Here is a 25,921-nt window from a genome sequence, read left to right as displayed (position 1 = left end):
AAATCCTTTGTCCATTTTAAAGTAGATTGTTTGTCTTTTTGTTTTTGAGTTGTGAGAGTTCTTTATATATTCTGGATACTCGACCCTGTCTTTCTCTCCCCTTGGCCTCATCTCTTGCCCAGGTTCTGAGTGCCTGAAACCTCTGAAGACCCTGCTTCGAGGACAGGGAAGGGGAGACAACCTCTCCAGGACCACCTGGGGGCTCCATGGCCGCACCTGCCCACTTTAGAGATGCAAAGACTGAGGGTGGGAGAGTGACCCAGCCAGGTGCCCACAGATAAAAACCCTGTAAGTGAAAAGCTGGACACAGAAGACACACAGTGTGTGATTCCATTGATGGGAAACGTCTGGAACAGGCAAATCCACAGATGGAGAGTGGGTTCCTGGTTGTCAGGGGCTGGGGGATGGGAGGGGGAGTGACTGCTGATGGGGACAGGGCTTCTATTGAGGTGATGGAATGTTCTAAAATTGGGGTGATGGCTGCGTAACGCTGTGAAGATACAAAAAACGATGGAATTGCACGCTTTAAACAGATGAATTGCGTGGTACTTGAATTATATCTCAATAAAGCTGTTTAAAAAAAAATAAAAAGCAGTAAAAACACACACATGCAAAAGCCAGCAGGACTCAGTCCCAGGACAGGTGGGCAGTGGTGGAACCCCCAGCAGTCAGGCTGGAAAGCCAAGCGGAGCCCCCATTGTGAGTGGCATGGCTGGGTGTCAGCCTCACCCACATCTGACGGGTCGCCCACCGTACAGAGGGGAGGACGGGGCACAGGGTGGGCAGTTGGAGGGCCCCGGCAGGCCCCAGGAGCGGTTGACTCTGGAGGCCTTGGGCAACTTCCCCTGTTCCTGACGGGAGGGGCCGGGCCCTGGGTCTGGGGTGTGCCAATGGCCAAGGCCCCAGGTATAAGGGCGCCACCATCCCAGCCACCCCCAGCGGCCCCCGTCATGACGGCACTCAGACTCCTGGGCCTGCTGGCCGGCCTGCTGGCGACCTCCAGGGCCAGTGAGTGCCTGCCCCAGGCCAGACGTCCCCATCCATGCAGGGGTCCAGCTGCAGGGGACAGGCCCTGGTGGGAGGGACCAGCGGGAGCCAGCCCCTGCTTCCCTGGACTCAAGGCTCAGGGAGGGAAAGCGACCTGGCCCAGGCCGCACAGCCAGGCTGGCCCTGACTAGCCCTGGGAGGGTGGGCCCCTGTCCTTTTAGGGAACAGGGTGACGGGAGGCCGGGGTCTCCCCAGGGATGGGGATGAAACTGGGGGAGCTGCAATGCACCCTCTCCCCAGGCTCGGCCCCCCTGGCGGACATCGTGGGTGGCAGGAAGGCCCGGCTGCAGGAATTCCCATTCCTGGCCTCCATTCAAACCCAAGGGCGGCACTTCTGTGGGGGCGCCCTGATCCACCCCAGCTTCATCCTGACAGCCGCCAGCTGCTTCCAAAGCCAGTGAGGAGGGAGCCACAGGGTGGGGAGGGGGACTCGGAGAGGGAGAGAGCTCGGGGTATTCCTGGGGGGGCGGTGCCTGGTAGGTGAGAAGGGGCGGGGCTTGGCGAGGGGGGGTCTTAGGAAGGGTTGAGGGGCTTGGAGAGGGAAATGCGGGGACCCAGGATAGGAAGGGGGCCCAGGAGTGTCTCAATCTGGAAACAGAGGGGCGATACGGCTGCAGAAGGAAGGAAGGAGGCTTGACCATCACCGCTGTCCTTCCTTTGGCTGTGGTTCAGCGGGCTAGTAATTCCCTGCCTTATTTGCAAGCCTGCTCCCCATCAATGCCCGGGCCCTGGGGTGGGTGTGGAAGGTTGGGGATTTCCCCACAAGCCCCAGGACTGCCCCAGCCTGGTGTCTGCCCCCACCTGCTCTTAGCAACACCAGGATTGCCACTGTGGTGCTGGGGGCCTACAACCTGAGGCGGCGGGAGAGGTCCCGGCAGACTTTCTCCATCAGGAGCATCAGTGAGAATGGCTATGACCCCCAAGAGAACCTGAACGATGTGCTGCTGCTGCAGGTGGGGAGAGGGGTGGGGGGGTTCACGACGGCCTGGGGGGCTCAGGAGGGACGAGCCACATGTACGGAGCCTGTGGTTAAATCGCACAGCCAAGTGCACAATCCATTTAGCTATCCTCCGGATCCTGGACACAGTAGCTGGGCCAACTTACCCTCCCACCAGCAGAATTTAAAACTGCCCATTTGGGCTTCCCTGGTGGCGCAGTGGTTGAGAGTCCGCCTGCCGATGCAGGGGACGCGGGTTCGTGCCCTGGTCCGGGAAGATCCCACATGCTGCGGATAGGCTGGGTCCGTGAGCCATGGCCGCTGAGCCTGTGCGTCCGTGAGCCTGTGCTCCGCAACGGGAGAGGCCACAACAGTGAAAAGCCTGCATACCGGAAAAAAAAAAAAAAAAACCCTGCCCATTTCTCTACATCATTACTGACACTGCATAATATGATTTTTTAAAATTTTCTGTCACTTGTGACGGGGGATGGTACCTTGTATCTGCATTTCCTGGGCAAACTCTTCACCTTCAGGGTCTCTCAACCACCTTTGCGATAAGAACGATTGATTCCTTCTCTGGAGGCGCCAGAGGCCCAGAGAGGTAAAGTCACTTGGCCAGGACCCCATGGCCAGTTACTGCCTAAGCTGGCCAGGACCCAAACCACTTTACAGACCAAAACTCACGTCGCTGCCACTCTGGCTCCCAGCTGGGCCCCGTGAGGCTCTGGTCCCCAGCTCCGCCCTCTCCTGACTCAGTTTTCCTCCCCAGCTGGACCGTCAGGCCAACCTCACCAGCGCCGTGGCGGTGGTACCACTGCCCCCACAGAATGCCACGGTGGAAGCTGGCACCAACTGCCAGGTCGCAGGCTGGGGCACCCGAAAGCATAGAGGGCGTCTCTCCCGAGTGCCAAGGGTCGTGAACGTCACTGTGACCCCGTCGGACCAGTGTCGCCCCAACAATGTATGCACCGGCGTCCTTACCCGCCAGGGCGGCATCTGCCAGGTACGGACTGGGCGTGACCTGGGGTGGGCTCCAGGTGGTGGCAAAAGCAAGGACAAGTGTCAAGCTCTGGGCTGGAGGCTGGAGACAGGGAACAGGACAGGGTAGGGTCTGCCCATTTGGAGCCAGGGGCTCCCAGACCTTGTGGGTGGGGGAGTCAGGTGTCAAGACAAGGGCGAGCACGGGACAGGCCCAGCCCAGGGCAGCAGGGAGTTCCTGGGGGCATCTGACACCTGAGTTGCAGGTGGGAGTTAACCGAGCAAAGTTGAGGGAAAAGCGTGCAGGCAGTGGGACAGCACGTGCCAAGGGCCTGGGGCGGGGACAGGATTTGTGGGTGGCATAAGCAGTGGTTCTGGGTGGGAGCAGAGTAGGGGGGCTGGGCCTGGGGTGCCCTGACTCTCCTGCCGCCCTGCAGGGGGACGGGGGCACCCCCCTCGTCTGCAACGGTCTGGCGCATGGCGTGGCCTCCTGGTCTCGGGGGCCCTGCGGCAGGGGCCCCGACTTCTTTGCCCGCGTGGCACTGTTCAGAGACTGGATTGACTCAGTTATAAACCAGCCAGTCGGATATGCGCCAGCCTGACGGACCCCCAGCCCAGCCGGTGGGGGGTCGTGTGAGCTGCCGCGGAGCCCAGCCCCCCACGCCTCTGTCCCATCCCGCAGCCCACGCGGTTGTGACTCTAATAAAGGATCTGTTCCCATTCTGTCCACAGCACCTGATTTCTGCTTTGTGGGGGCGGGAAGGGGCTGGGGGCCGAGCGCAGGGACATCTTCCGGCAAGAGTGGCATCCACCCCAGGGGCCTCCACTCACAGAATCCGCTCGCAGCCCTGAGAACCAGGGGCTCTTGTTATCTCCACCTGACGGAGGTGGCGCCGAGGCTCAGAGAGGTTGGGTGACTACCCTGAGGCCACACAGCCAGAGTGGGCTCTGAACCCACATCTGTGAGATTCCAGGCCCCCTTAACCGTCTCTCATTTTGGTCGAGAATACAGTCACCCCTTAGTATCTGCAGGGGCTTGGCTCCAGGACCCCGGTGGATACCCAAATCCGCGGATGCTCAAGTCCCTTGTATCAAATGCTGTAATATTTGCAAGTAACCTATGCACATCCTTCAGTGCACTTAAAATCATCTCTAGATGACTTAAAATACCTGATAAAATGTAAATGCTGTGTAAATACAGTTGCCCGCCTACAGCAAATTAAAGTTTTGCTTTTTAGAACTTTCTGGAAATTTTTTTCCCAAATATTTTTGATCTGCGGTTGGTTGAATCCGAGGTTGGTTCAGTCCACGGGTGTGGAACCCACAGATACGGAGGCCCGGCTGCATATTATGCAGCAAAGTCAAGAGACACACGAGAAACTGGCTTTAGACTATTTGCCACTTGAAAAAAGAGCCTAATGTGAAAGGAACTAAAATATAAATGTTAAATAATAAATATAATTTTATAGGGATTTCCCCGGAGGTTCAGGGGTTAAGACTCCACGCTTCCACTGCAAGGGGCACGGGTTGGATCCCTAGTGGGGGAAATAAGATCCCACATGCCCCGCGGTGCAGCCAAACTATATATATATGTATTTATATATTTATATAAATGATATATAAAACATAACAGACATAATCGTATAAATAACATACAAAACATAATAAAAATAAGTATATAAATGATATATAAAACATAATACACAGGGGCTTCCCTGGTGGCGCAGTGGTTGAGAGTCCGCCTGCCGATGCAGGGTACAAGGGTTCGTGCCCCGGTCTGGGAAGATCCCACATGCCGCGGAGCGGCTGGGTCCGTGAGCCATGGCCACTGAGCCTGCGCGTCCGGAGCCTGTGCTCCGCAATGGGAGAGGCCACAATGGTGAGAGGCCTGCGTACCAAAATAAAAATATATATATATATATATATATATATATATACTTAATAACTCATAATAAAATATAATAAATCCATCGTGTAAATATTATACATTAATATTATAGTATATATTTATAATATATTTATAATATAATACATATAATGTGCACCTAAAATCAGTAAGGAAAACAATTAGAGCCCAGTAGTAAAAAAAGTGGGTCAAGGATGTAAACAGTTCACAGCAAAGAAACACAGAAGGCTCTTGACGATGTGGAAACACTGCCCCTCAACCAGTGCGTGAGAAATGCCCGCTGGCCTCCTGGGATGTGGGCTTTTCACCCAGGGGGGTGATCACTAAGCCTGCCATCTGCGGTGTCTCGTCTTGGTGGGGGGGACGGGGTGGCAGGGATGGGTCGGGCATCTGAACCAGGTGCCGCCCTGGGGGTTGCCCACGTGTCACCTTGCATGAGAGGGGAACAGGTCCTGCCACGTGGCTCGAGGGAAAGAGGCTGCAAAGGATCCAGTGTTCCGGGCTGGCGGTGGGGAGACCACAGAAGCCCGGGGCGGGCGGGTAGCACATAGCTATGGAAGAGGCTCAGCCCAGCCGGCGTCGGGGCCAAAATGGAGATGCCCAGCTCTGCCCTTCTCCTGGAGGCCCTGCTGATGCCCCAACATGCAGGGGAGGGGAGGGGCTCAAAGGGGCGGCACTGTGCCCTGAGCCGGGTGGTATTGGGGGCTGTGCCGTCCCAAGCCCCCTGCCCTGACCGCACGCCCTCCACCCCCTCGCTGCCCCAGAAGCCCCCAGCGATGGCTCACACTCACCGGCCACCGGCCACCGAGGTTACTTGTGTTGCCATTAAGCCATTTTACACATGGGGAGCCCGAGGCCCAGGGAGCTCCTATCACCACTGGCGTTGCTGGCGCTTATTGGGCACCAGCTGTGTGCCAGGCCCTAACCCCATCCTACAGGCCTGGTCTGTGGGTCCTGGGTCTGTTTATTTGTTTTTCATAATTTATTGCACTGAAATTCACGTAACATAAAATTCACTCTTTTAAAGGGAACAATTCAGTGGTTTTTAGTGTATTTCACTAGGTTGTGCAACCCTCACCGCTGTCCAGTTCCAGAACATTCCATCACCCCAAAAAGAAGCTCCGTCCCGATTAGCAGTCACCTCTCCTCCCCCTCCCCCAGCTCCTGACAACCACTAACCACTAACTCTCTGTCTCTGTGGACTGGTCTGTTCTGGACGTTTCCCATCAAAGGAATCACACATTGTGTGTCCTTCTGTGTCTGGCTTCTCTCACTGAGCATCGTGTCCTCAGGATCCGTCCACGCTGTAGTGAGTGTCAGGGCTTCACCCCTTTTCACGGCTGAGTGATGTTCCTGGGTGTGGAGGGATGTATATCCATTGTCCGTTGATGGTCATCTGGGTTGGTTCCACCTTGGCTAATGTGAATCACGTCGCTGTGGACATTTGTGTACATGTTTTGTTTGAACATCGATTTTCAGTGCTATGGATTTGTACCCAGGAGTGGCATTGGGGGTTCAGAATGGGTCCTGCTTTATAGAAGGGGAAACTGAGGCCCAGAGAGGAATGTCAGTGGCTCAGGAGCCCAGAATGGTCCCAGGGAGTCCACCTGCTGATTGTTCAGATGGGGAAACTGAGGCCCTAGGGCATTGGGGTCCAAGAGCATATGGTCCCAGCTTGGAGCCCCCAACACTGGCCCCCTCAAGAAAGGAGTGTTTTTCTTTTTTCAGGAGAGAAGAGGAAAAAGAGGCAGAGACACAGAGGCTGAGCCTCTCCCATCCTCCTTCCCTCGATCCTGGGTGGGTCGGCTTGGGTCCGCTTGCCCCTTCGCCCCGCCCCAGCCCGTGTTCCCGGGCGAGGCCGTTGCCTGTTGCACCAGCCACAGTTGGAGCGGGAAAGGGGCTGAGGCCACAGCTTCCAGCCCCACTTCCTCTCCACCTGCTGGCCCGACCCCCAGAGGCCCCCAATGGTTCCCTCCCTCCCAGTTACAACCCCCAGGGCTCCCGGTGCCCCCAGCCCCCACACCCAGTCCCATGCCTTCCCAAGCCTCTGCCTTCGGGCAGCCCCCCAGCCCTGCACTCACCTGCCTGCCCCCACCCCAGGCCTGGAGCAGAGAGGAGGACCCCGGGCCATCCCCCTGTCTCGTCTGATGCTGTGACTCCCCTCCCCCCCCTACCGCCCCCGGGAGGCTCCCTGGTGGGTGAGAGCTTCCGGCCAGGACCCCATGGGCAGTTACTTAGCAAGGTTGTGTGTGTGTGTTTCTTTTTTTCAGTTAAAGCTTTATCGAAATGTGCTTCTCCTACCATACAACCCACCCACTTAACAAATCAGAGGCGTTTAGTATAGTCACAGGGTTGTGCAACCACCACCTCTAATTCCAGAACATTCTCACCACCCTGAAAAGAAGCCCTGTCCCCATGAGCACTCACCCCCATGCTCTCCCCCAGCCCCTGACAACCAGGAACCTACTCTCTGTGTCTGTCCAACAGGACTGGCCTGTTCTGGACGTTTCCCGTCAAAGGAATCACACCCTGTGGGTCCTTCTGTGTCCGGCTTCTCTCACTGAGCATCGTGTCCTCAGGGTCCGTCCACGCTGTAGTGAGTGTCAGTGTCTCTCTCTTTTTCAGGGCTGAGTGATGTTCCCCTGGGTGTATCCCCTTTCATCAGCTGATGGTTCATCAAGCTCTTAACTGTATTAGGGAAGTCAGCCCCTGAGGTGGGGTTGTTCTCATGACTCCCCATCATTAACAGATGGGGAAACCGAGGCCCAGAGAGGTGGCGTTTCTAGCCCAGAATCACAAAGCACAGCAGAATGTGAACCCAGGCGAGGGACTCCGGACCCTGGGGTGTACCCACCCCGCGTCTGCTCCCAGAAGAGCCTGGATCTGAGAGAGGCACGTGCTGACCCGGCCCAGCCGCCGAGAGGATGGGCTGAGACGGGGAGAAGCACAGCAGAAAAAGGAAGGGGGTGGTGGGGTGGCAGCGACAGGGCTCACCTCACCTCACTGTGCACCCACACACTCCAATACTCCAACTTATCAAATCCTCCTGCTGTCACCCTGGGGGAGGGACTATTACTACAATCACCCCACTGTACAGGTGGGGAAACCGAGGCACCAAGCAGCCTGCCCCGCTGGACCGGACAGTGCCAGTCCGCAGAGATGTTCTTGTCAAACGAGAAAAACCAGTTCTGAAAGCAAAAGGCACAGCAGCCCTGGGTTCCTGTGGAGACATGTCAGGGCCACACCCAGGGCTGCGGAGTCCCAGACGCCCGGCGGCCTTTCCCGAGTGACTGGGCTGATGTGTGACTTAAAAACACATCGGCAATACAGATGGCCAACAGGCACATGAAAAGATCACTAATGATTAGAGAAGAGGAAATCAAAAATACAATGAGGTGTGAATTCTGACCTCACAACGGTCTGAATGGCCACCATCAAAAAGTCTACAAATTACAAATGCTGGAGAGGGTGTGGAGAAAAGGGAACCCTCCTACACTGTTGGTGGGAATGTAAGTTGGTGCAGCCATTAAGGAAAACAGTAGGGAGGTTCCTCAAAAAACTAAAAATAGAGTTGCCATATGATCCAGCAATCCCACTCTTGGGCATATACCCCGGACAAAAGTATAATTTGAAAAGATACACGCACCCTTATATTCATAACAGCACTGTTCACAATAGCCAAGACATGGAAACAACCTAAATGTCCATCGACAGAGGAATGGATAAATAAGATGTGGTACATTTATACAATGGAATATTACTCAGCCATAAAAAAGAATGAAATAATGTCATTTGCAGCAACATGGATGAACCTAGATATGATCATACTAAGTGAAGTAAGTCAGAAAGAGAAAGACAAACATCATATGATATCACTTAAATGTGGAATCTCAAATATGACACAAATGAACTTATCTTTGAAACAGAAACAGACTCATGGACATAGAGAACAGAGTTATGGTTGCCAAGGGGGAGGGGGTGGGGGAGGGATGGATTGGGAGTTTGCGGTTAGCAGATGCAAACTATTATACATAGGATGGACAAACAGCAAGGTCCTACTGTATAGCACAGGAAACTATATTCACTATCCTGTGATAAACCATAACAGAAAAGAATATGGAAAAGAATATAAAAATAAATTAATTAATTTGAAAAAAAGAGCCTGGGGGGGGGAAGAAAAGAATATATATATATTTGCTGTTCAGTAGAAATTAACACAACATTGTAAATCAACTCTACTTCAATAAAATTTAAAAGATAAAAAATAAAAATGCATCGGCAGAGGGGCAGCCACCTGCAGGGCAGGAAGCAGTGAGGCACGCAGGCTGCTCCAGGAGTCCTTGGTGCGCAAAACTCAGAGCAGGTGCTTCTGCCTCAGAGACGTTCATTCATTCCAAAGGGGAAAGTGTGACTCGGCGGGAGGGACACACAGGCACCTCAGAGATGCCCCACGTCCTGGGGACCACCGCTCGGTATGCAGACCCCATCTCCGTGTGGGGACCCTGTACAAGCCCATTTGGAGGGACGTTCCCCCAAAACCCCGCCAGGTTGCCACCAAGGACACAGCACGAAGGACAGGAGAGGCTGAGGGGCTGCCCCAGAGCCCAGGAGACTCGGGGAGGTGGGTTGGGGGATCCTGGACCAGAGACTGGCTGATTGTGAAATCCAGGTGGCCTGTGAGGGGGCAAACTTTGTGCAAGATGTGGCCCCGGGGAAGCTGGGGCAGCACATCCGGGAATTCTGCAGACCGCTGTAAGCGTGAAATGATTTCAAAATGAAAAGCTTAAAATCTTTTTTTTTGGCCCCCAAATTCCGTGAGCTCCTCTATCTATGCTTCTGTAGGTTTAAATTTTTCATAATAATGAGTCAGTTATAAATAGATACATAAATAAATGTCTCCCGGCACCAGAGTCTCCCCCTGCCCCCTCCCACGTGGGGCAGCATCCCTGGTCCCAACCACTGCATGCCAGGAGCCCCCCAGTCATGACGACCACAGGTGTCCCCAGATATCTCCAGTTGTCCCTGGGGGAGGAATCGCCCCAGGTGAGAGCTCTGCCTTAGAGAGAAGAGTGACTCCCCCAGACAAAGTGAGGGCAGAGAGATGATCCTGTGGGTCTCAGGAGGCGCAGGGCTCTGAGACCCTCACCCCCTTTTCTGTCCCGCTGAGTGGGTTCATCCCACCCCTGCATACGTCGGCCACATCTCACCTTGCTGGGGCTACAGGGACCCTCTGGGGGCAGGCAGTGCCCCCTTGGAGGTGTGGAAGCTGGGGTGCATGTCACTGTGAGGGCTGTGGCCACAAGCCCCCTTGTCCAGAGGACCCCCAGCAATGGGTGGGTGGGAGCCAGCTTCCTACATCTCCTGGGGGTGCCGGGACCCCGAGCCTGAGCCTGAAGCCCCTGCAGGCTTCCTGGGGTGCAGCTTTGACCCCCAAGCTCCCGAGCCCTCGAGCTGGAAGGAGGAAGTGGGGACGCCCAGCCCAGGTATGGGGCAACCCTAATAGCCTCCCTGAATTGGAGCTATAAGAGGGGGCGGGCAGGCAGGGGGCATGGCCCAACCATGACCCAAAGCTGCAGACCCTCCAGCCCTGCCCTCGCCCCGGTGCTGCTGGCTGTGCTGCTGGGCGGTGAGTGGGGTCCAAGTCTGTCCGTCCGTCCGTCTGCCTGTCCCACGCCCTCACGGCTCAGATGGGGAAAGTGAAGCAGGACCCGGCTCAGCTGGCTGCTTGGGATGAATGCCTCAAGGGGAGGGGAGGAGAGAAAGGGGGGGCCTGGGATATGCAGCTCTCTTTCCCCATCTGTAAAATGGGCAAAACCTAGTCCTTCCTGCCCAGGGAGGTGCCCTAGGGACTCAGTATAACCAGAATCCCTGGACAGCACCTGGCACCCAGCAAGCACTCAGTAAGTGTGCACGCACGAACGAATGTGTCACCGGGTGAATGACGCACGTCAGAGGAAAAACCGGAGTGAGGGAACCCCTCCGCCCTCATCCTGATGAGGCTTTTTCATGCCTCAGTTTGTCCATCTGCAAGATGGGTCATCTTGCCAGCTTCTTCCCCCTCCTGACCTCCAGGACTGGGCACCGCTGCTTCCTGGGAGCCTTCAGAAATAATAATGTTAATGACCACCGGGCTCTCCCCAGCGCTAACTGTCCTGGGCCTGGGCCTCTTCCCTCCACAGCCCCCCAGCCCCCCTGTGCTGCTATGGGACCTCCAATTTGCACATGGGGAAACGGAGCCTCTGAGGGGTCCCGGTCCTGGTGGAGGCCACACAGCGGCTCTGCCCTCGTCCCCCGACCCCCATCTGGGCTCCCTGGGCGGGGGATGGGGCGGTGGGGTGGGGTCGGTCCCCCGTCCAGGGAGCCGCGGAGGGCGTTAGGCAAGGCGAAGGCCGCTGACCCCGGCGTCCCCCCCAGGTGTAGCCCGGGCCGCGGAGATAGTGGGCGGGCGGGAAGCCCAGCCCCACTCGCGCCCCTACATGGCGTCGCTGCAGAGGTTCCCCAGCAACCACTTCTGCGGGGGGACGTTGATCCACCCGCGCTTCGTGCTGACCGCAGCCCACTGCCTGAGCAACATGTGAGTGAGTGCGCCTGCGCGGTGCGGGCCTGCCCGGGGAGGGGGCGGTGCTCCGAGGGAGGGGGCGCGGCGCTGCCCCGGGGGTCCGAGGGGGAGAGGCGCGGCCTGCCTCCGCTTGCCTGCTCTCAGCCCCTCCGTCCATCTGCCCAACCCTCTCATCCCAAACTAGGCGGGCACCTGCCCTGCTCCCCAGCCCGACGTGACGCCCTGATGCCCCAGGAGGATTAGCTCAAGCCAGGGGTCCAACCCTCGGGGACAAGATGCAGACGGGGGCGGGGGCGTCTCCTGGGATGGTGGGCAGTCCCCGAGGGGCTGCACCCTGGGCCTCAGGACGGGGGTGGGGGGCACGTGGGGGGGGGTCGGGGTCCCAGAAATGAACGCCCTGACCCTCAGGAACCCGTTGCGGGTGAGCGTGGTGCTCGGGGCCCACCGCCTGCAGGCCTCCGAGCCCACCGAGCAGAGGTTCAGCATCAGCCGCCTGTTTGAGAACAACTACAACCCACAGGAGACGCTGAATGACGTCCTCCTCCTGCAGGTGGGTGGGTGAGGCCAGCAGGGCCCAGGGACCCCTGTTCATTCATTTTCCAGCACCTACTGTACAGGAGCCCCTGCGGGCATGGGACACGGCCTGGTGGGGAGAGAGCCAGTCACCACCTTCTGAGCACGCGGGATGCCCCCACGCCCCGCCCCCAGGCTTTGGCCGGCTGTGTCCCCTCCCTGCTCCCTGCGCTGTTCCCAGATACCCTCAGCCTTGGCACCAGCCTCCCCTCCTCAGGGAAGCATCCCCTCACCCTACTTGAGTGACAGCCACCCCTCCCCCAATACACTGTTCATCACTGGGCTATGTTTCCCTTGACTCTGCCACTGCCATTCTCTTCTTGGCCCCTCCCAGCCCCAAAGATCAACTCCCAGAAGGCAGAGGTAGGATCCCCAGGGCTTAGCCCAGGATCAAGCATACAGTTGGTGCTCAATAAGTGCTTTGTAAGTGAGTGAATGCAACAGTGACCAGTGCTGCAAAGGGGAGTCTCATGGCCTCGGGGAATGTGAAACTGAGCCCTGGCAGGTTTGGAGGGTGATCAGGGCAGCCTTCCTGGAGGAGGTGACCCTTGAGGTAGAGCCAGGCGGAGGGAACAGCATGTGCAAAGGCCTGGAGGAGGCACTTTGAGATAATCGTCCAGGGGTGGCTGCGGGTCCTGAAGACACACTGCCCACCAACCGCCCTCTGTCCCAGCTGGACCGCCCGGCCACCCTCAACGCCCAGGTTGCGGTGGCCCAGCTCCCCCAGCAGAACCAGCTGCTGCCCCACGGCACTCAGTGCCTGGCCATGGGCTGGGGCCGCCTGGGCACCTTTGAGCCGCTGCCCCAGGTCCTGCAGGAGCTCAACGTCACCGTGGTCACTTTCCTGTGTCGTCCAGAGAACGTGTGCACCTTTGTGCCCCAACGCAGCGCTGGAATCTGTTTTGTATGTACTGGGGGCTGCAGCTCGGTGGCTGCAGGGACAGCCGGGAGAAGGAGGGAGGGCAGGCAGGCGGGTGCCTCCGTCACACCATCTGGAAGGTGGGCACACCCATCATGAGGGGGTAACGGGGCCTTCATGGGTCTGGGGGCTTTTCCACCCTGCAGCCCCCCTTGGGTGGGTGCCCCAGCCCCACTCCGGGGGCCACACCCAGAATTCTGGGGTCCAGGTATATAGTAGGGGGCCAATAAATGCCCGCTCTCCTCCAGAGGGACCTCCCCTCCCTGTCTCACCCACATACTGTAAAGAAAATTCTAGACTGGAATCATTTCACCCCTACGTGGCCCCTTCCCCTGAGGTAGCCTCATCTGGCTGCTGGCCTGGCCTGAGTGACTGACTGACCTGCCCCCTCCCCAGGGGGACTCGGGCGGCCCCTTGATCTGCGACGGTGTCATCCAGGGCGTGGACTCCTTTGTGATCCGGGGATGCGCCAACCGCCAGTACCCCGACTTCTTCGCTCGCGTCTCCCTCTACGTAGACTGGATCCGCTCAGTGCTGAGCAACGCGGGGGGCGAGGACGGCCCCTGAGCTCCCCCGGGCACTGAGGCCATGCTGTGGACAGACGCAGCGGGTCTGCTTCTGTGCCCGTGCCCCGCTTCCTGCCCCTCCCCGGCTCTTGGGAGCCAGGCAGACCCACGGTGCGTCAATAAAAGCTGAACCGTCCCCCCGGCTCCTCTGTGTCCTTCCCACGGGGAGATGTGGGGGAGAGTGGCCCAGGGTCCTCAGCATCCGAGTCCCCAAACCCCGAGCTCGGGGTCGGGGTGGGAATAGAGGCCTGGAAGTTGGAGGAGGGCACAGGTCACAGCGGATCCCACTCCCCAGATGCCCGCAGACGTGGGTTCTAACCCAGCCCCGCCAGTGTGACCCGGGGCAAGTTGCCACCCCTTTCTGTGCCTCAGTTTCCTCATCTGGAAAATGGAGTCACTCCAGACATTTCCCAAGTGTCCAAGGAGCCCCACCCTGGCCCTCAGGGCTAGGGGTGTCCTGTCCAGTTCTGTGTCTCCCAGCTCCGGGGCCACTTGAAGACCAAGCTCTCATAACATGGGGTGTCCAGGGCCTGTGGGGCTCCTGACCAGTCAGGGGCAGTCAGAAGGGCTATTAGGGAGGCTTCTTGAAGGAGGCAGCAATGCCTGAATACGAACAAAAGGAGAAGTGTCGCCAGGCAAGGCACAGCCAGTGTAAGGGCCCTGCATCAGGACAAGCTTGGGGGTGTGGGGGAAGGAGAGCAGGTCAGGGAGAGGGCAGGGCTGGAGCATGCAGGGCCACAGAATGAACTGGGGTCTAGAGGAGAGGCCTGAGGCCAGGCAGAGGTAGGGGTCATTGGCCAGCCGTGGAGAGGGCACGTGGCCTTGGCAATGAGGCATTGGAGGCTCAGAGAGAGGGGCCAACCAGCTCACCGGACACACCAGAGTTGGAAGGCAGCTCTTTTGTTATTGATTTACTCTGCCGCCATCTGGTGGCAGCATGCGAATTCAAGCTGGAGCCAGAACCCCCAGGGCTGCCCTCTTTTTAACTGTTCCACACCTCAGCTGACCACCCCAGGGGAGTAGATGGGACTGGTTTTCCACTTCAGCAGGAGCAAGGGTGTGCTGAGACCTGAGACAAAGCCAGAACCCTGGGAAACGCAAGCTGATAAGTGTTGAGGGAACGCCGGGAATTTTCTGCATTTCCCACGGGCCAGCGGCAGGGAAGTGGTTTCTATAAAAAGCCCAGAGGGATTTTGGTGCCCAGCACTGGGGGTAAATGAGGTTTGCTGGAGGGAATGTTGGATTGAGCCCATTGATGGGAACAGAAAGACCCAGAAAAAAACAGCCCCGGGTGTTTTCTATTTTCTTTTTTTTTTTTTTTTGGCTGCCTTGGGTCTTTGTTGCTGTGCACGGGCTTTCTCTAGCCCCCGCTCGCGCGGGGGCTACTCTTCATAGGGGTGCGCGGGCTTCTCACTGTGGTGGCTTCTCTTGTTGTGGAGCACAGGCTCTAGTTGCGCGGGCTCAGTAGTTGTGGCACACGGGCTTCAGTAGTTGTGGCTCGCAGGCTCTAGAGTGCAGGCTCAGTAGTTGTGGCGCATGGGCTTAGTTGTTCCGCGGCAATGTGGGACCTTACCAGACCAGGGCTCGAACCCATGTCCCCTGCACTGGCAGGTGGATTCTTAACCATTGCACCACCAGGGAAGCCTGTTTTCTATTTTCTATGAGCTCAAGGACAGCACTTTCTCAGCTGAGAACTTTACAAAAGTTCATTCATTTAATCCTCAGGACAATCCTGTGAGATGGGAGCCTATAACTTCCATTTTACAGACGAGGAAACTGAGGCATGGAGGGGTTACATCCATAGCCTGAAGTCATAGTGGGCAAGTGGCCACTCCAGGATCTGAACCCAGAGTCCACAAGCTTAGCCACCATGACCTGTGAGGAAATAGTATACAGGTGGTGCTCAATATAGATGCAGCTTTTGTTTAAATCCAGTCTCCCTGCCTGAGGCATGGTCTCCTCCATTATTCCCACCCCCATTGGAAACAGGGTTATGTATACAGCAGGTGCTTACCAAGTGCTCTATGGTAGCTTTAACTCAACAGAGTGGGGACCCCACCGAGAGGGGGAGAGATGGGGGTTTGCTTGCCTGTGGCCACACACCAAGGAGGAGCCCAGGGACAAACTGGACTCCAGCCCCAGCCCGCCTCTGGGTGTCCCTGAGGGCCCCCGCCTGCCTGTTCCTGCAGATGGATCCGTTGGTTCCCTCGCCTGAACCCTGCTCCAAGCCAGGAGAACGTTGCTTCTTGCAACAGCCTTGGCTACGGCCGTTGCAGCTGGAGCAGCCTGGGACGGGGGGGGGGGGGGTGGGAAGTTGAACGGGGGCCACGGGGCTGGGAACTGGCCCTGGTGGACCCCATCTCCATTGTTCGGCTTGAGTTCTTCCAAGGTCCAGGCTGAAGCTCTCAAACTTGGTTGGAGATCCACGGTCCAGCCTCCAGGCCTGGGTGGGAATTTTTCCTCTGCCTCAGGCTGGAAGGGGGTTCAGAGAAGCTCAGAGGGGTGCGGGTGGGGTGGGGGTGGGAGGGATTCCTTCCCAGAACCTCTGAGGGCCCCCAGAGACTGACCAGGTCCCAGGTGGGAGTGAGTTCCCCGTTAGGAGCAACAACCAAAAAGAGGTTGGAAGTCTGGGCTCCAAGAGGGAGATGCAAGGCTGGGAAATAGGCAGCAAGTCTCCCTCCAGCTGTGCATTGTGGGCACCTGGGTTCAAAGCCCAGTTCCCCCACCACTTCACTGGGTAGGCAGCTCATGGGGGGACCCCTGCCACGCCTCCCAAATGTCAGGACAGGGCTGCATGCACGTGGTTGCCGTTGCCCTGGGTAAACTGAGGCACGTGGGCGTCCCAGCCAACTCCTCTGGGCCGGGGTCGTCAGATTTAGCAAAAATACAGTACTCCCAGCTAACTCTGAATATCGGATAAACAAAGACAAACTTTGTATGTAAGTACATCCTGTGCTTATATTTGGGATATACTTATGCTAAAAAAAAAGAAAGTTTATCTGACGTTCCGATTTAATTGTGCATCCTGCGTTTGATCTGGGGGCCCCCCTGGAGCCAGCCCCGCCCCTTGCACACATCCTCTCTCCCCTGTTCTTCCCATCACCCCCTCGTCCCCCACGTCCCAGAATGGGGAGAGGAAGCTGGGGCACCAGGCCCCCCCACGGGCAACTGCAACGGCCTCCATGCATGGGGGCTATAAGAGGGGAAGGTGGGCACAAAGGGCAGAGACGCCAGAGCACCTGCCCAGCCATGATCCAAAGCTGCAGACCCTCCAGCCCTGCCCTGGCCGCTGTCCTGTTGGCTGTGCTGCTGGGCGGTGAGCGGGGCCCGGGTGTGTCCCTGGGGTCCATTCCTGCCTCTCCACCTGCTGGGGACCCTCCCAGCCCCCTCATCCTCATGGGGAGTGACAGCTGGGATAAGGAGAAGGCTGAGGTCCTGAGTGGTGAGGTCTGAACAGTGGGGTCTCTGGGGACTCCCAGTGGGTGAAGTCCAGACCTAGCTGCGCCCTGGCAGGGGGACCGTGCAGGCCCCCTCCCCTCTCTGGGCGACAAGCACGGCAAGAACCCGACCCGGTGGGGTCCTGGGAGAGGGGCGGGGGTTCCCGGGCGGGGGCGGGGCTCCTCCGCGCCGCTCACCGCCGCCACCGCCCTTGCCCCCAGGCCCTGCGCTGGCCTCGGAGATCGTGGGGGGCCGGCCGGCCAGGCCGCACGCGTGGCCCTTCATGGCGTCCCTGCAGAGGCGCGGACGCCATTTCTGCGGCGCCACCCTGATCGCGCGGAACTTCGTGCTGTCAGCCGCGCACTGTCTGAACGGCCTGTGAGTGTCCCCGCACGTCCCCATCTCGGGTTCCAGTCCGCCCGCCGCGGGAGGGTCGCGCGGGCCGTGCTGCGGGCCCGGGGTGGGGCCTTCCGGCGAAGGCGCGAGGGTCTGCAGGTCCTCCTGCGCTCGGGCGGGGTCTCTCCGCCGCTCCCGACCCCGGGGGCGCCCCAATCGCCTCCTGTTCCCCCCGCCCCAGGAACTCCCGGTCGGTGCGCGTGGTGCTGGGGGCACATAACCTGCGGCAGCGAGAGCGGACCCGGCAGACGTTCAGGGTCCAGCGGGTCTTTGAAAACGGCTTCAACCCCTTGAGCCTGCAGAACGACATCGCGGTTCTCCAGGTGCGCGGCCGGGGGCGGGGCAGGAAGGGCAGGTGCAAAGGCCCGCGGGAGGCTTGGGGAGGGCGGGACAGGGGCAGGAGCCTGGTGGACAAGGCTGGCGGGCGCAGACCTGGTGTCGCCCCCATCTCTGTGTGCCTCAGTCTCCCCCTCTGTAAAACAGAGTACTCCCCACCCCCACCCCACCCCCGCCGTGCAGGGCTGTCAGAGATTAGATGAGGTGACAGCGAGAAAGGTATTTTTGTGCCCGCTGGCGGAGGGCAGGGGCAGTCTCCCTCTTTGCCAAATGGGGCAAAATTCCCCACATTCGGGCCAGTGGGAGACTGGAGGGAGAAACCTGCCTTTCCCCTCTGCTTGCCCAGCTATGATTATTCTCAGGGAATGTTCTAGGACAAGGGTTTTATGGTTGTTGCTATGGTCCATAGTTTGCTTTATTACCTACTGTTTTGTTTTTTTTTTAAGAAGATGTTGGGGGTAGGAGTTTATTGATTAATTTATTTATTTTTGCTGTGTTGGGTCTTCGTTTCTGTACAAGGGCTTTCTCTAGTTGTGGCAAGCGGGGGCCACTCTTCATCGCGGTGTGCGGGCCTCTCACTATTGTGGTCTCTCTTGTTGCGGAGCACAAGGCTCAGTAGTTGTGGCTCACGGGCCTAGTTGCTCCGCGGCATGTGGGATCCTCCCAGAGCAGGGCTCAAACCCGTGTCCCCTGCATTAGCAGGCAGATTCTCAACCACTGTGCCACCAGGGAAACCCTATTACCTACTGTTTACTGCACTCAAGACAGATCCAGGGATGCCCTGAGCCACGGTGACTGCTCCCACTTTACAGATGGGGAAACTGAGGCTTGAAGTGGGAGGCAACCTGCAGGGTGGGTGTCCTGCTCTGAAACATCCCAGAACCATGGTGGAGCCTCGGTTGGGGAAACCAGGGCCCAGAGAGGCAAGGGTCATCACTCCCCACCCTCTGTGACATGCCACTGCTCCGTCCCACCTGCTGCAGCTCAGTAGGATGGCCACCATCAACACCAACGTGCAGGTGGCCCGGCTGCCCACCCAGGACCAAGGTGTGGGAGAAGGGGTGCAGTGTGTGGCCATGGGCTGGGGCCAGCTGGGCACCAACCGGCCACCGCCCCCAGTCCTGCAGCAGATCAACGTGACCGTGGTGACAGCCCTCTGCCGCCCCTCCAACGTGTGCACCCTGGTGCCAGGCCAGCATGCTGGCATCTGCTTTGTACGTACCCCATGTTCCCCCGAGCCACCACCACGCTCTCATCCAGGCTGCAGCAACTAGGACTACAGCCAGACCCATGGAAGGAATCCCCGACCCTGAAGGGGGTGGGTGGGGGTGTGAGGGTGGGGACTGGAAGCCCAGACTCCCGAACTTGTCTGGCTCCACAGGGGGACTCCGGCGGGCCCCTGGTCTGCAACAGGCTGGTCCACGGGATCGATTCCTTCATCCGAGGGGGTTGCGGCTCCGGGATCTACCCAGACACCTTTACCTCCGTCGCCAAGTTTGCAGACTGGATCAACTCCATCATCCGCTGCTACGGTGACAATGACGGCCCCTCTCTCCACCCTAGGGACGCTGCGGGCAGGACCTGCTAGAAGGGGCTTCTCCTGTCACCCCACCTCACCTGCCCCTGGCTGGGCCCTTCCCATGCAGCATCATGTGGCACCTAGCACAATAAAAACATTCTGCTTTGTAGAATGTGTCTGGGTGTTTGTTGGTTGTGCAATCGAGTGTCGAAAGTCCTCAGGAGAATGTCTTGGGCATGTCACGAGTACGCTGCCACCAGGTGGCAGCTAATTCAGGGCATTGGGGTAAGGAGTCCCTTCCTCACCCTCTACAAAAGGATACTGATTGCCATTTCTGGTTTTTCCTCCTATAAAGCATAATTAAACTAATGTTGCAGGTGGCGATAATGAAAAGCACTGTAGCAAGTGTTCATGAGTGCTTACAAGGCATAGAAATCATTCTGAGTCTTTGCAAGTATTCTCACTCAACTGGTCCTCTCCACCCTCGAGGAAGGTCCTATGAGTTGCCCCACTTTACAGATGAGGAAGTAGAGGTGCAGAGAGCTGTGAAGCCACGCTCAGGAGCTTGGGTTTGAGTCCCAGCTCTGTGACTTTGGGCAACTTGCTTGCTGTCTCTGAGCCTCAGTTTCCCTGTGGGGAAGAGTGAGGAGCTATCTGGGAAGGACCCAGCCAGGGGTTGGGATCCCAGGCCAGCCTTGGCCTCACTGGGTGGGGAGACAATCCCTCCCCCACCTCCCCAGCCTTCTGCCTTGGCAGGGGTCGGGGGGCAAAGCCGAGCAGACGTTTCACAAGGAAACACCCAGCCCCGAAGGAGTCACAGCCCTGGGGGAGACGACCAGCCTGTACCCCTCTTCTGCCTCTGAGCCTGAGAAGGAACCTCCTGGGGCCACAGGTGGGGACCACGACACATGTGGTCTCTGCCATCACTCGGCTCACAGTCTGATGGTGGGGGAAACAATCACCCAAGCAAGCAAATGAGAGAAGTAACATCAGGTAACACCCTTTCCCCCACCCCGGACCCCACACCAGGGGGCCAGGATAAATCTCTCCCTCTCTGTCCCCTCGTGCCAAACCCTCAAATACCCCATCCCTGCAGCAGCACCCCGGGGGGGGGACCCACCTCAAGGTCATTAACGTTTTCTGTTCCCTCTGCCTGCCAGCTCTTCCCTCAGGTTGTCACCGGGGCACACCTCCCCGCAAGTGCCAGCGGCTCAGAAAGGTGACCCACTGCCCTGCAATCACTTTTTCCACTTAATACTACACCCTGGCGGTCTTTCCATGTCAACAAAGCATCCGGGGACGTGCAGGGTTATTTATTGAACCATCTTGTCTTGTTGGGTCATTTCTAAATTTTGTTGCAATTTTCAACACTCTTACTTACATAATTTGGACTCCACATGCGAATGGGCTTTCGTTTCAGAGTTTCTGATTTGAGTAAGAAAACATGCTGGGATCTAACAAATCACATTTGCTATGTTGTTTTCTATTTTTCTTTTCACCATGAAAAGTAGTAGAGGGGAAAAGATTGTGCACTGTTCCCACTGGGAACAGCTTGAGGTCCTCCTCACCCTTCTGGTCACACGCAGCATCTCCCACTAGTAGGTTCACGAGATGTTGACACACCATCCCCAACTTATAGAGGGCCATGTGACCCAGGTTCTGCTCCTCAGAACCTGCCATCCCCTGCCCACAGTGACAGTGTAGGGGCATGAGATCCAAGCTCGGCCAGTCAGAGGCAGGCTTGAGATTCTGGCTAGAGTGATGGGGAATTTGCGGAGGGCTGACTGAGCTCCTGGGCTGAGTCTGGGGCCCCTGGGGTCACAACAGGGGAGCCTGGTGAGGAGAAAAGCCACCAAGGAGGAAAGGAGGAACCAAAGGCAGAAACCTGACCTTGTTCAGGTAACTGGATCAAGCTACACCTGAAGGTAGATCCATGAACTTTCCACATAATTTCCTTGTAGAAGGCTCCACCCAGTTTGCCTCGGTTTTTCTGTCACTTGTATCCAACGGTCTTTCCAGCTGCCCCATACACACCACCTTTCCAATATTCTACTTGTTGGGGGTATCAAGCTCCAGAGCCACAGCAACAGGGACAAGGGTGTTGGATGACCTCTCCCCCACCCCCACACGACCTCCTCTCCAAGTTGCAGGAGGAAGAGAAAGAAGAGAGAAGCTGAAAATGAGGAAGTGGGTTGTTTACAAACTGTGGTTTCCAGCTGCTGTTGTGAAACTTTGGGGCTGCAAAGGCACCCTGGGGAGACGGGGCCGTGGGGCTGGGTGTAGGTCCATCCCTCTGCTCTGCCTGCTGCCCACCCTGAGGGGTTGCTCCCCACACCGGGGCCAGCCCTGGGCCAGGCTCACAGGGGCGGGACGCACGCCCAGCAGCCTGTCTGTACTCTTGGTACAAAGTCCATGGAAGACAACCACACCCCTGGGGAGGGTGGACAGGCGGCGTCCCCTTGCCCAACTGGGCTGCTGCCCACCTGGCTGATAGGGCCTGTGGGAAGGCCCGCGAGGGCCCGCCCCCTTCCACCCTCATAAAAGCACCCTCAGGGCCTGGCCTGGGTCAGTGTCAAGGCCACAGCAGCATAATGGCGGACCGCTCCCTGGACCTGGCGGCTCTGATCCTCCTCGGGGCGGCCGTGTGCGGTGAGTGGACCTGGGCCTGCGGTGACCGCTGGGGGCCACCAGCCTGCAGGGCGGTCAGCCAGGGGGCCTGCTCTGTCAAACAGGACTGTCCTCCAGCCCCCCTAAGTGGGCAGGGAGGGGGCAGGTTTCATGTGAACGGAAGGCTCTGAAAACCAAGGAATTCTCAAAATTTTGGTGGTTTATTTTTCTTGGAGGGGGAGGGGGCCGGGCTGTGCAGCTTGTGGGATCTTAGTTCACCCACCAGGGATTGAACCCGTGCACTCGGCAGTGAAAGCAACGAGTCCTAACCACTGGACCACCAGGGGGAATTCTCAAAACTTTGAACCTAGCTTTCCACACACTGGAAAACCGGCAGCTCGAGGGGCAAATGGCTGGCAGGGGTGTTGGGTTTGGACAGTCCGGCTTTCCTTATTTTTAAATTGAAGCCTCAGGCGCAATGTGTAGGTATGGAGTTTGCCCCAGACTCGGTCACTCCCTATCATCTGTCTTCTCGGGTATTCCTCCCTGGGCCCCCCGAAGTTTGCAACTCTGTGGGGAGGATTGTAAGGATGGATTTCCAGGTCTGAGGGGTGCTGGGGCCGCCTCGGGGTAGAGAGGGAATCCTAGCGGGGAGGGCTGCAGTCACCCCCGAAGTCCTCACGCTGACCTGCCTACCTCCAGCGGCTCAGCCCCGCGGCAGGATCCTGGGCGGCCGAGAGGCCATGTCCCACTCGCGGCCCTACATGGCATCCGTGCAGGTGAACGGCAAGCACGTGTGCGGAGGCTTCCTGGTGGCCGAGCAGTGGGTGATGAGCGCAGCGCACTGCCTGGAGGATGTGTGAGTGGCCTGGGGCAAAGAGCGGAACGGGGTGGGGTGAGGTGCGGCGGGAACGTGGCTCTGATGTGGGTCCACCCACCCCCCTACTAGGGCCGACGGGAAGGTGCAGGTGCTCCTGGGCGCGCACTCCCTGTCACAGCCGGAGCCCTCCAAGCGCCTGTACGACGTGCTACGCGCAGTGCCCCACCCGGACAGCCGGACGGACACCATCGACCACGACCTCCTCCTGCTGCAGGTCTGCTGAGTCTAGCCCCAGTCCCCGCCTGCTGCCCCGGGGCCCCCGCCCCCGCCCCGACCCTAACATCCCCTTCCGCCCCAACCCCCAGCTCTCTGAGAAGGCCGTGCTGGGCCCCGCCGTGCAGCCCCTGCCCTGGCAGCGCGAGGACCGCGACGTGGCGGCCGGCACGCTCTGCGACGTGGCCGGCTGGGGCGTGGTCACTCACGCTGGCCGGCGGCCCGACCGCCTGCAGCACCTACTCCTGCCGGTGCTCGACCGCGCCACCTGCAACCTGCGCAAGTACCATGACGGCACCATCACCAAGAGCATGATGTGCGCGGAGAGCAGCCACCGGGACAGCTGCAAGGTGCAAGGGCGGGGCTGGGCCAGTAGAGCGGTGGGGTCCGCGGCCTCTGGAGGGCGGGGCAGAGGGGGCCCGGCCTGCTGGGGGCGGAGCCAACAGAAGGGGCGGGGCGCGCGGGAATACAGGAGGCGAGGCTAATGGAAAGGGCGGGCCGTGCGGGGGAGCTCGCAGAGTGCCCCCCCCAGGAGAGTGGGCGTGGCCTGAGGCAGGTGTCGGGGCTGAGATGGGTCAATGACACAGACTGGGTAGGCGTGGCTGGCCTGAGGTCTAAGCAGGGTTGGGAGGAGAGGTGGGATCTGGAAGAGGGTGCGGACGAGTTGGGGCCCGAGCTTGGAGAGGGCCAGGAGTGGGGCAGGGTCGGAGGAGTCGGCTGCTCCACTTCTGTGGGACGGAGTGCGGAGTGGAGCCTGGAAAGGGGTGGAGCCGAAAGCCGGCGGAGGTGGGACCTTGGTGGGCGGGGCCTGAGATTGACGAGCGAGGGAACTGTTGGGACCGGCGGGCTGAGGGGAATTGCAGCAGGCGCCGGTGGAGCCGGACAGGACGCCTGCGGCGGCCCTGCACCGGACCTCATGACATCGCTCCCTGTAGGGTGACTCTGGAGGCCCGCTGGTGTGCGGCGGCGCGGCCGAGGGCGTGGTCACCTCGGGCTCACGTGTTTGCGGCAACCGCAAGAAGCCCGGCATCTACACGCGCTTGGCGAGCTACGTGGCCTGGATCGACGGAGTGATGGCTGAGGACTCAGCTGTCTGAGGAGGACCTGAGGGGCGGCGGTCACGGGGGCCCGAGCAATAAAGTCATCCATTCCTGCACCCGGTCCGCCTTTACAGATTGCACGCTGCGTGAGGGAGCGGATGGAGTCGAGCCAAACTGAGGGGGGCGGCAGCGTCCTGGTAATCCGGTGCCAGGAGGTGACCCAAAGGCTGAGAGACGGCGTGCCTGGCGTAGGGATCTTCGGGGACAAAAGTCCGGAGACCCCACGCCCTTCAAGCCGGGCTGGAGCTGCCAGGAGTCGCTTCACGTCTCGGCCACGTGGTGGCGCCCTTACTCTCCACAGGGCCTGCGTTCCTAGGCCATCCCCAGGTGCTGCGCGGTTCACTGAGCAAAGCTGACTGGTGTCCCAGAGCAGCTCCACTGATTGGAGGCCCAGGGGACTCACTGTCCTCCTGGGTCTGTTTACCCTTTTGGGAAGTGACAGGGCAGAACCCAGGTCCTGAGGCCCTGTGCCCTCTCTCCCACTTGGACGAGGGGCCACTGAAGCCCAGCACCTACTAGGCCCCAGGTGTTAAGCCTGGTCCACAAAGGGGGTCTCTGACCTCTCTTTGGTCGAGGAGACTGAGGGGTCTGAGAGGTGGTCGTGTGCCCCACCAGGGACTGGAATTGGAACCTATGGCCAGTTTTTGTTTTACTGCTATGGAGCGTTCATTCATATGGAACCACTTGTTGAGTGCCTACTGTGTAGCCACAGCTGAGACCCAGCCCTGCTCATAGGAACCGGGTCAAATATTCCATTGCACAGGATGGAACTCATAAGTCATCCTGAAGACGGGCCTGGGGTTCTCAGCGTACTCGCTGTTCATCTGAAATTCAGACTTAGCTGTCGTCCCGCATTTTACCTGGAACCACTAGTGGGGACTACAGACCAGACTAGGCTGTCCGTGTTGGTGAGCCGGGGGCCCCGAGGTCAGAGCAGGACCAGGTGGAGTAGGTGGGGCAGGCAGAGGGGGAGGGATCTGTGGGTCTCCAGGCAGGAGACACAGGCTCCATGCTTTCTACCCCATGGGGGGTTTCTGCAGTCACATGAAAACTCAGAAGTCCCTGTGACACAGCCGTCTGAGAGCCCTGTGACCCTGCAGGGCCTCTTCTAGCAATTTCCCCACAGATGCTGGTGGGAGGGGGAGGGGACAACCCTGAGCAACAGGGGAGGGGGAGCGTGCAGGGAGGGTGGGCCACGTGGCCGTGCCCCCCCCCCCACTGCAGACGGGAACCCACTTGCCATGGGGGGTCAAGGGCAGCTTCCCGCTTCTATTTCCGGAGGATGGTGGCCTCGGCCTCCTCACCTGCAGCTGGGACCCGTGGACCTGGCTCTGGGGAGGCTGAGGGCACAGTGAACACGCAGCCCGACGGACTGACCTGCCTCTTCCTGTCTCAGTAACACCTGCCCTTGTTGACTCCAGAGGGGGAGACCCGTGTGGACACATGGTGGGGGCAGGACAGGGGGCAAGGGAACATCCCCACCCACAAATCCCCTCCCAACCTGAAGGAACATTCCAGCAGGGCCCTCAGCAGGTGGCCCCCCCCATAGCCCCCAGATGAGCCCGACACTTCTGGACAGCCGGGCCCGCTTATGCCCACTGGGCTTGTCACAGCAGTTCACGGAGCGTTCTGGTTATCCGCTGCTGTGTAACAAACTGCCCCAAACTCGGCGACGCTGAGCCATCCCCGTTCGCCATTCACCGCGCTCAGCTTGTGTGGGTCGGGGTCACAAGGATGTGGGGGGGAGGGGCGTGTGTCCCTGTCCCACCACCTAGATGACCAGAGGCCTGGAAGCTCCAGGATGATGGCCCAGGAGCCAGGCGGGTTCCCACCAGCCTCAGGGTCACCCGGGGCCACTTCCCCTGCACAGGACAGGCGGGAACAGGTGCAAGCCCCAGACCTAAGGGGAGGAGATGCGGACCTGCCCCCCAGGGAGCATCCGAAAAT

General features: G+C 58.9%; 5 protein-coding genes across 5 annotated transcripts in view; all 5 read left to right on the top strand.

Moving 5' to 3' along the window:
* The window catches only part of BSG (basigin (Ok blood group)), a 252,324-nt gene that overhangs the window by 191,500 nt on the left and 34,903 nt on the right, over positions 1 to 25,921 (top strand). The window lies entirely within an intron of this gene.
* On the top strand, positions 951 to 9,624 carry AZU1 (azurocidin 1). The gene is made up of 6 exons (XM_060094512.1): positions 951 to 1,008; positions 1,288 to 1,444; positions 1,859 to 2,000; positions 2,754 to 2,987; positions 3,400 to 3,543; positions 9,538 to 9,624. Exons 1-6 carry the CDS (start codon positions 951 to 953, stop codon positions 9,622 to 9,624), a joined length of 822 nt encoding a protein of 273 aa, XP_059950495.1.
* On the top strand, positions 10,428 to 13,486 carry PRTN3 (proteinase 3). The gene is made up of 5 exons (XM_060094511.1): positions 10,428 to 10,494; positions 11,283 to 11,442; positions 11,836 to 11,977; positions 12,674 to 12,904; positions 13,316 to 13,486. Exons 1-5 carry the CDS (start codon positions 10,428 to 10,430, stop codon positions 13,484 to 13,486), a joined length of 771 nt encoding a protein of 256 aa, XP_059950494.1.
* ELANE (elastase, neutrophil expressed) lies at positions 16,735 to 19,243 on the top strand. Its single transcript, XM_060094510.1, has 5 exons — positions 16,735 to 16,801; positions 17,145 to 17,301; positions 17,501 to 17,642; positions 18,639 to 18,869; positions 19,037 to 19,243. Exons 1-5 carry the CDS (start codon positions 16,735 to 16,737, stop codon positions 19,241 to 19,243), a joined length of 804 nt encoding a protein of 267 aa, XP_059950493.1.
* Positions 21,443 to 24,016, top strand: CFD (complement factor D). The gene is made up of 5 exons (XM_060092430.1): positions 21,443 to 21,823; positions 22,484 to 22,640; positions 22,731 to 22,875; positions 22,967 to 23,224; positions 23,810 to 24,016. The coding sequence occupies exons 1-5, from the start codon at positions 21,766 to 21,768 to the stop codon at positions 23,969 to 23,971; spliced, it is 780 nt and encodes a 259-aa protein (XP_059948413.1). The 5' UTR covers positions 21,443 to 21,765; the 3' UTR covers positions 23,972 to 24,016.

Source organism: Mesoplodon densirostris, chromosome 3 (genome assembly GCF_025265405.1).
Source record: "Mesoplodon densirostris isolate mMesDen1 chromosome 3, mMesDen1 primary haplotype, whole genome shotgun sequence".
NCBI lineage: Eukaryota > Metazoa > Chordata > Mammalia > Artiodactyla > Ziphiidae > Mesoplodon > Mesoplodon densirostris.
The sequence above is the reverse complement of the archived record's forward strand: the minus strand, read 5'-3'. Positions and strand labels throughout refer to the sequence as shown.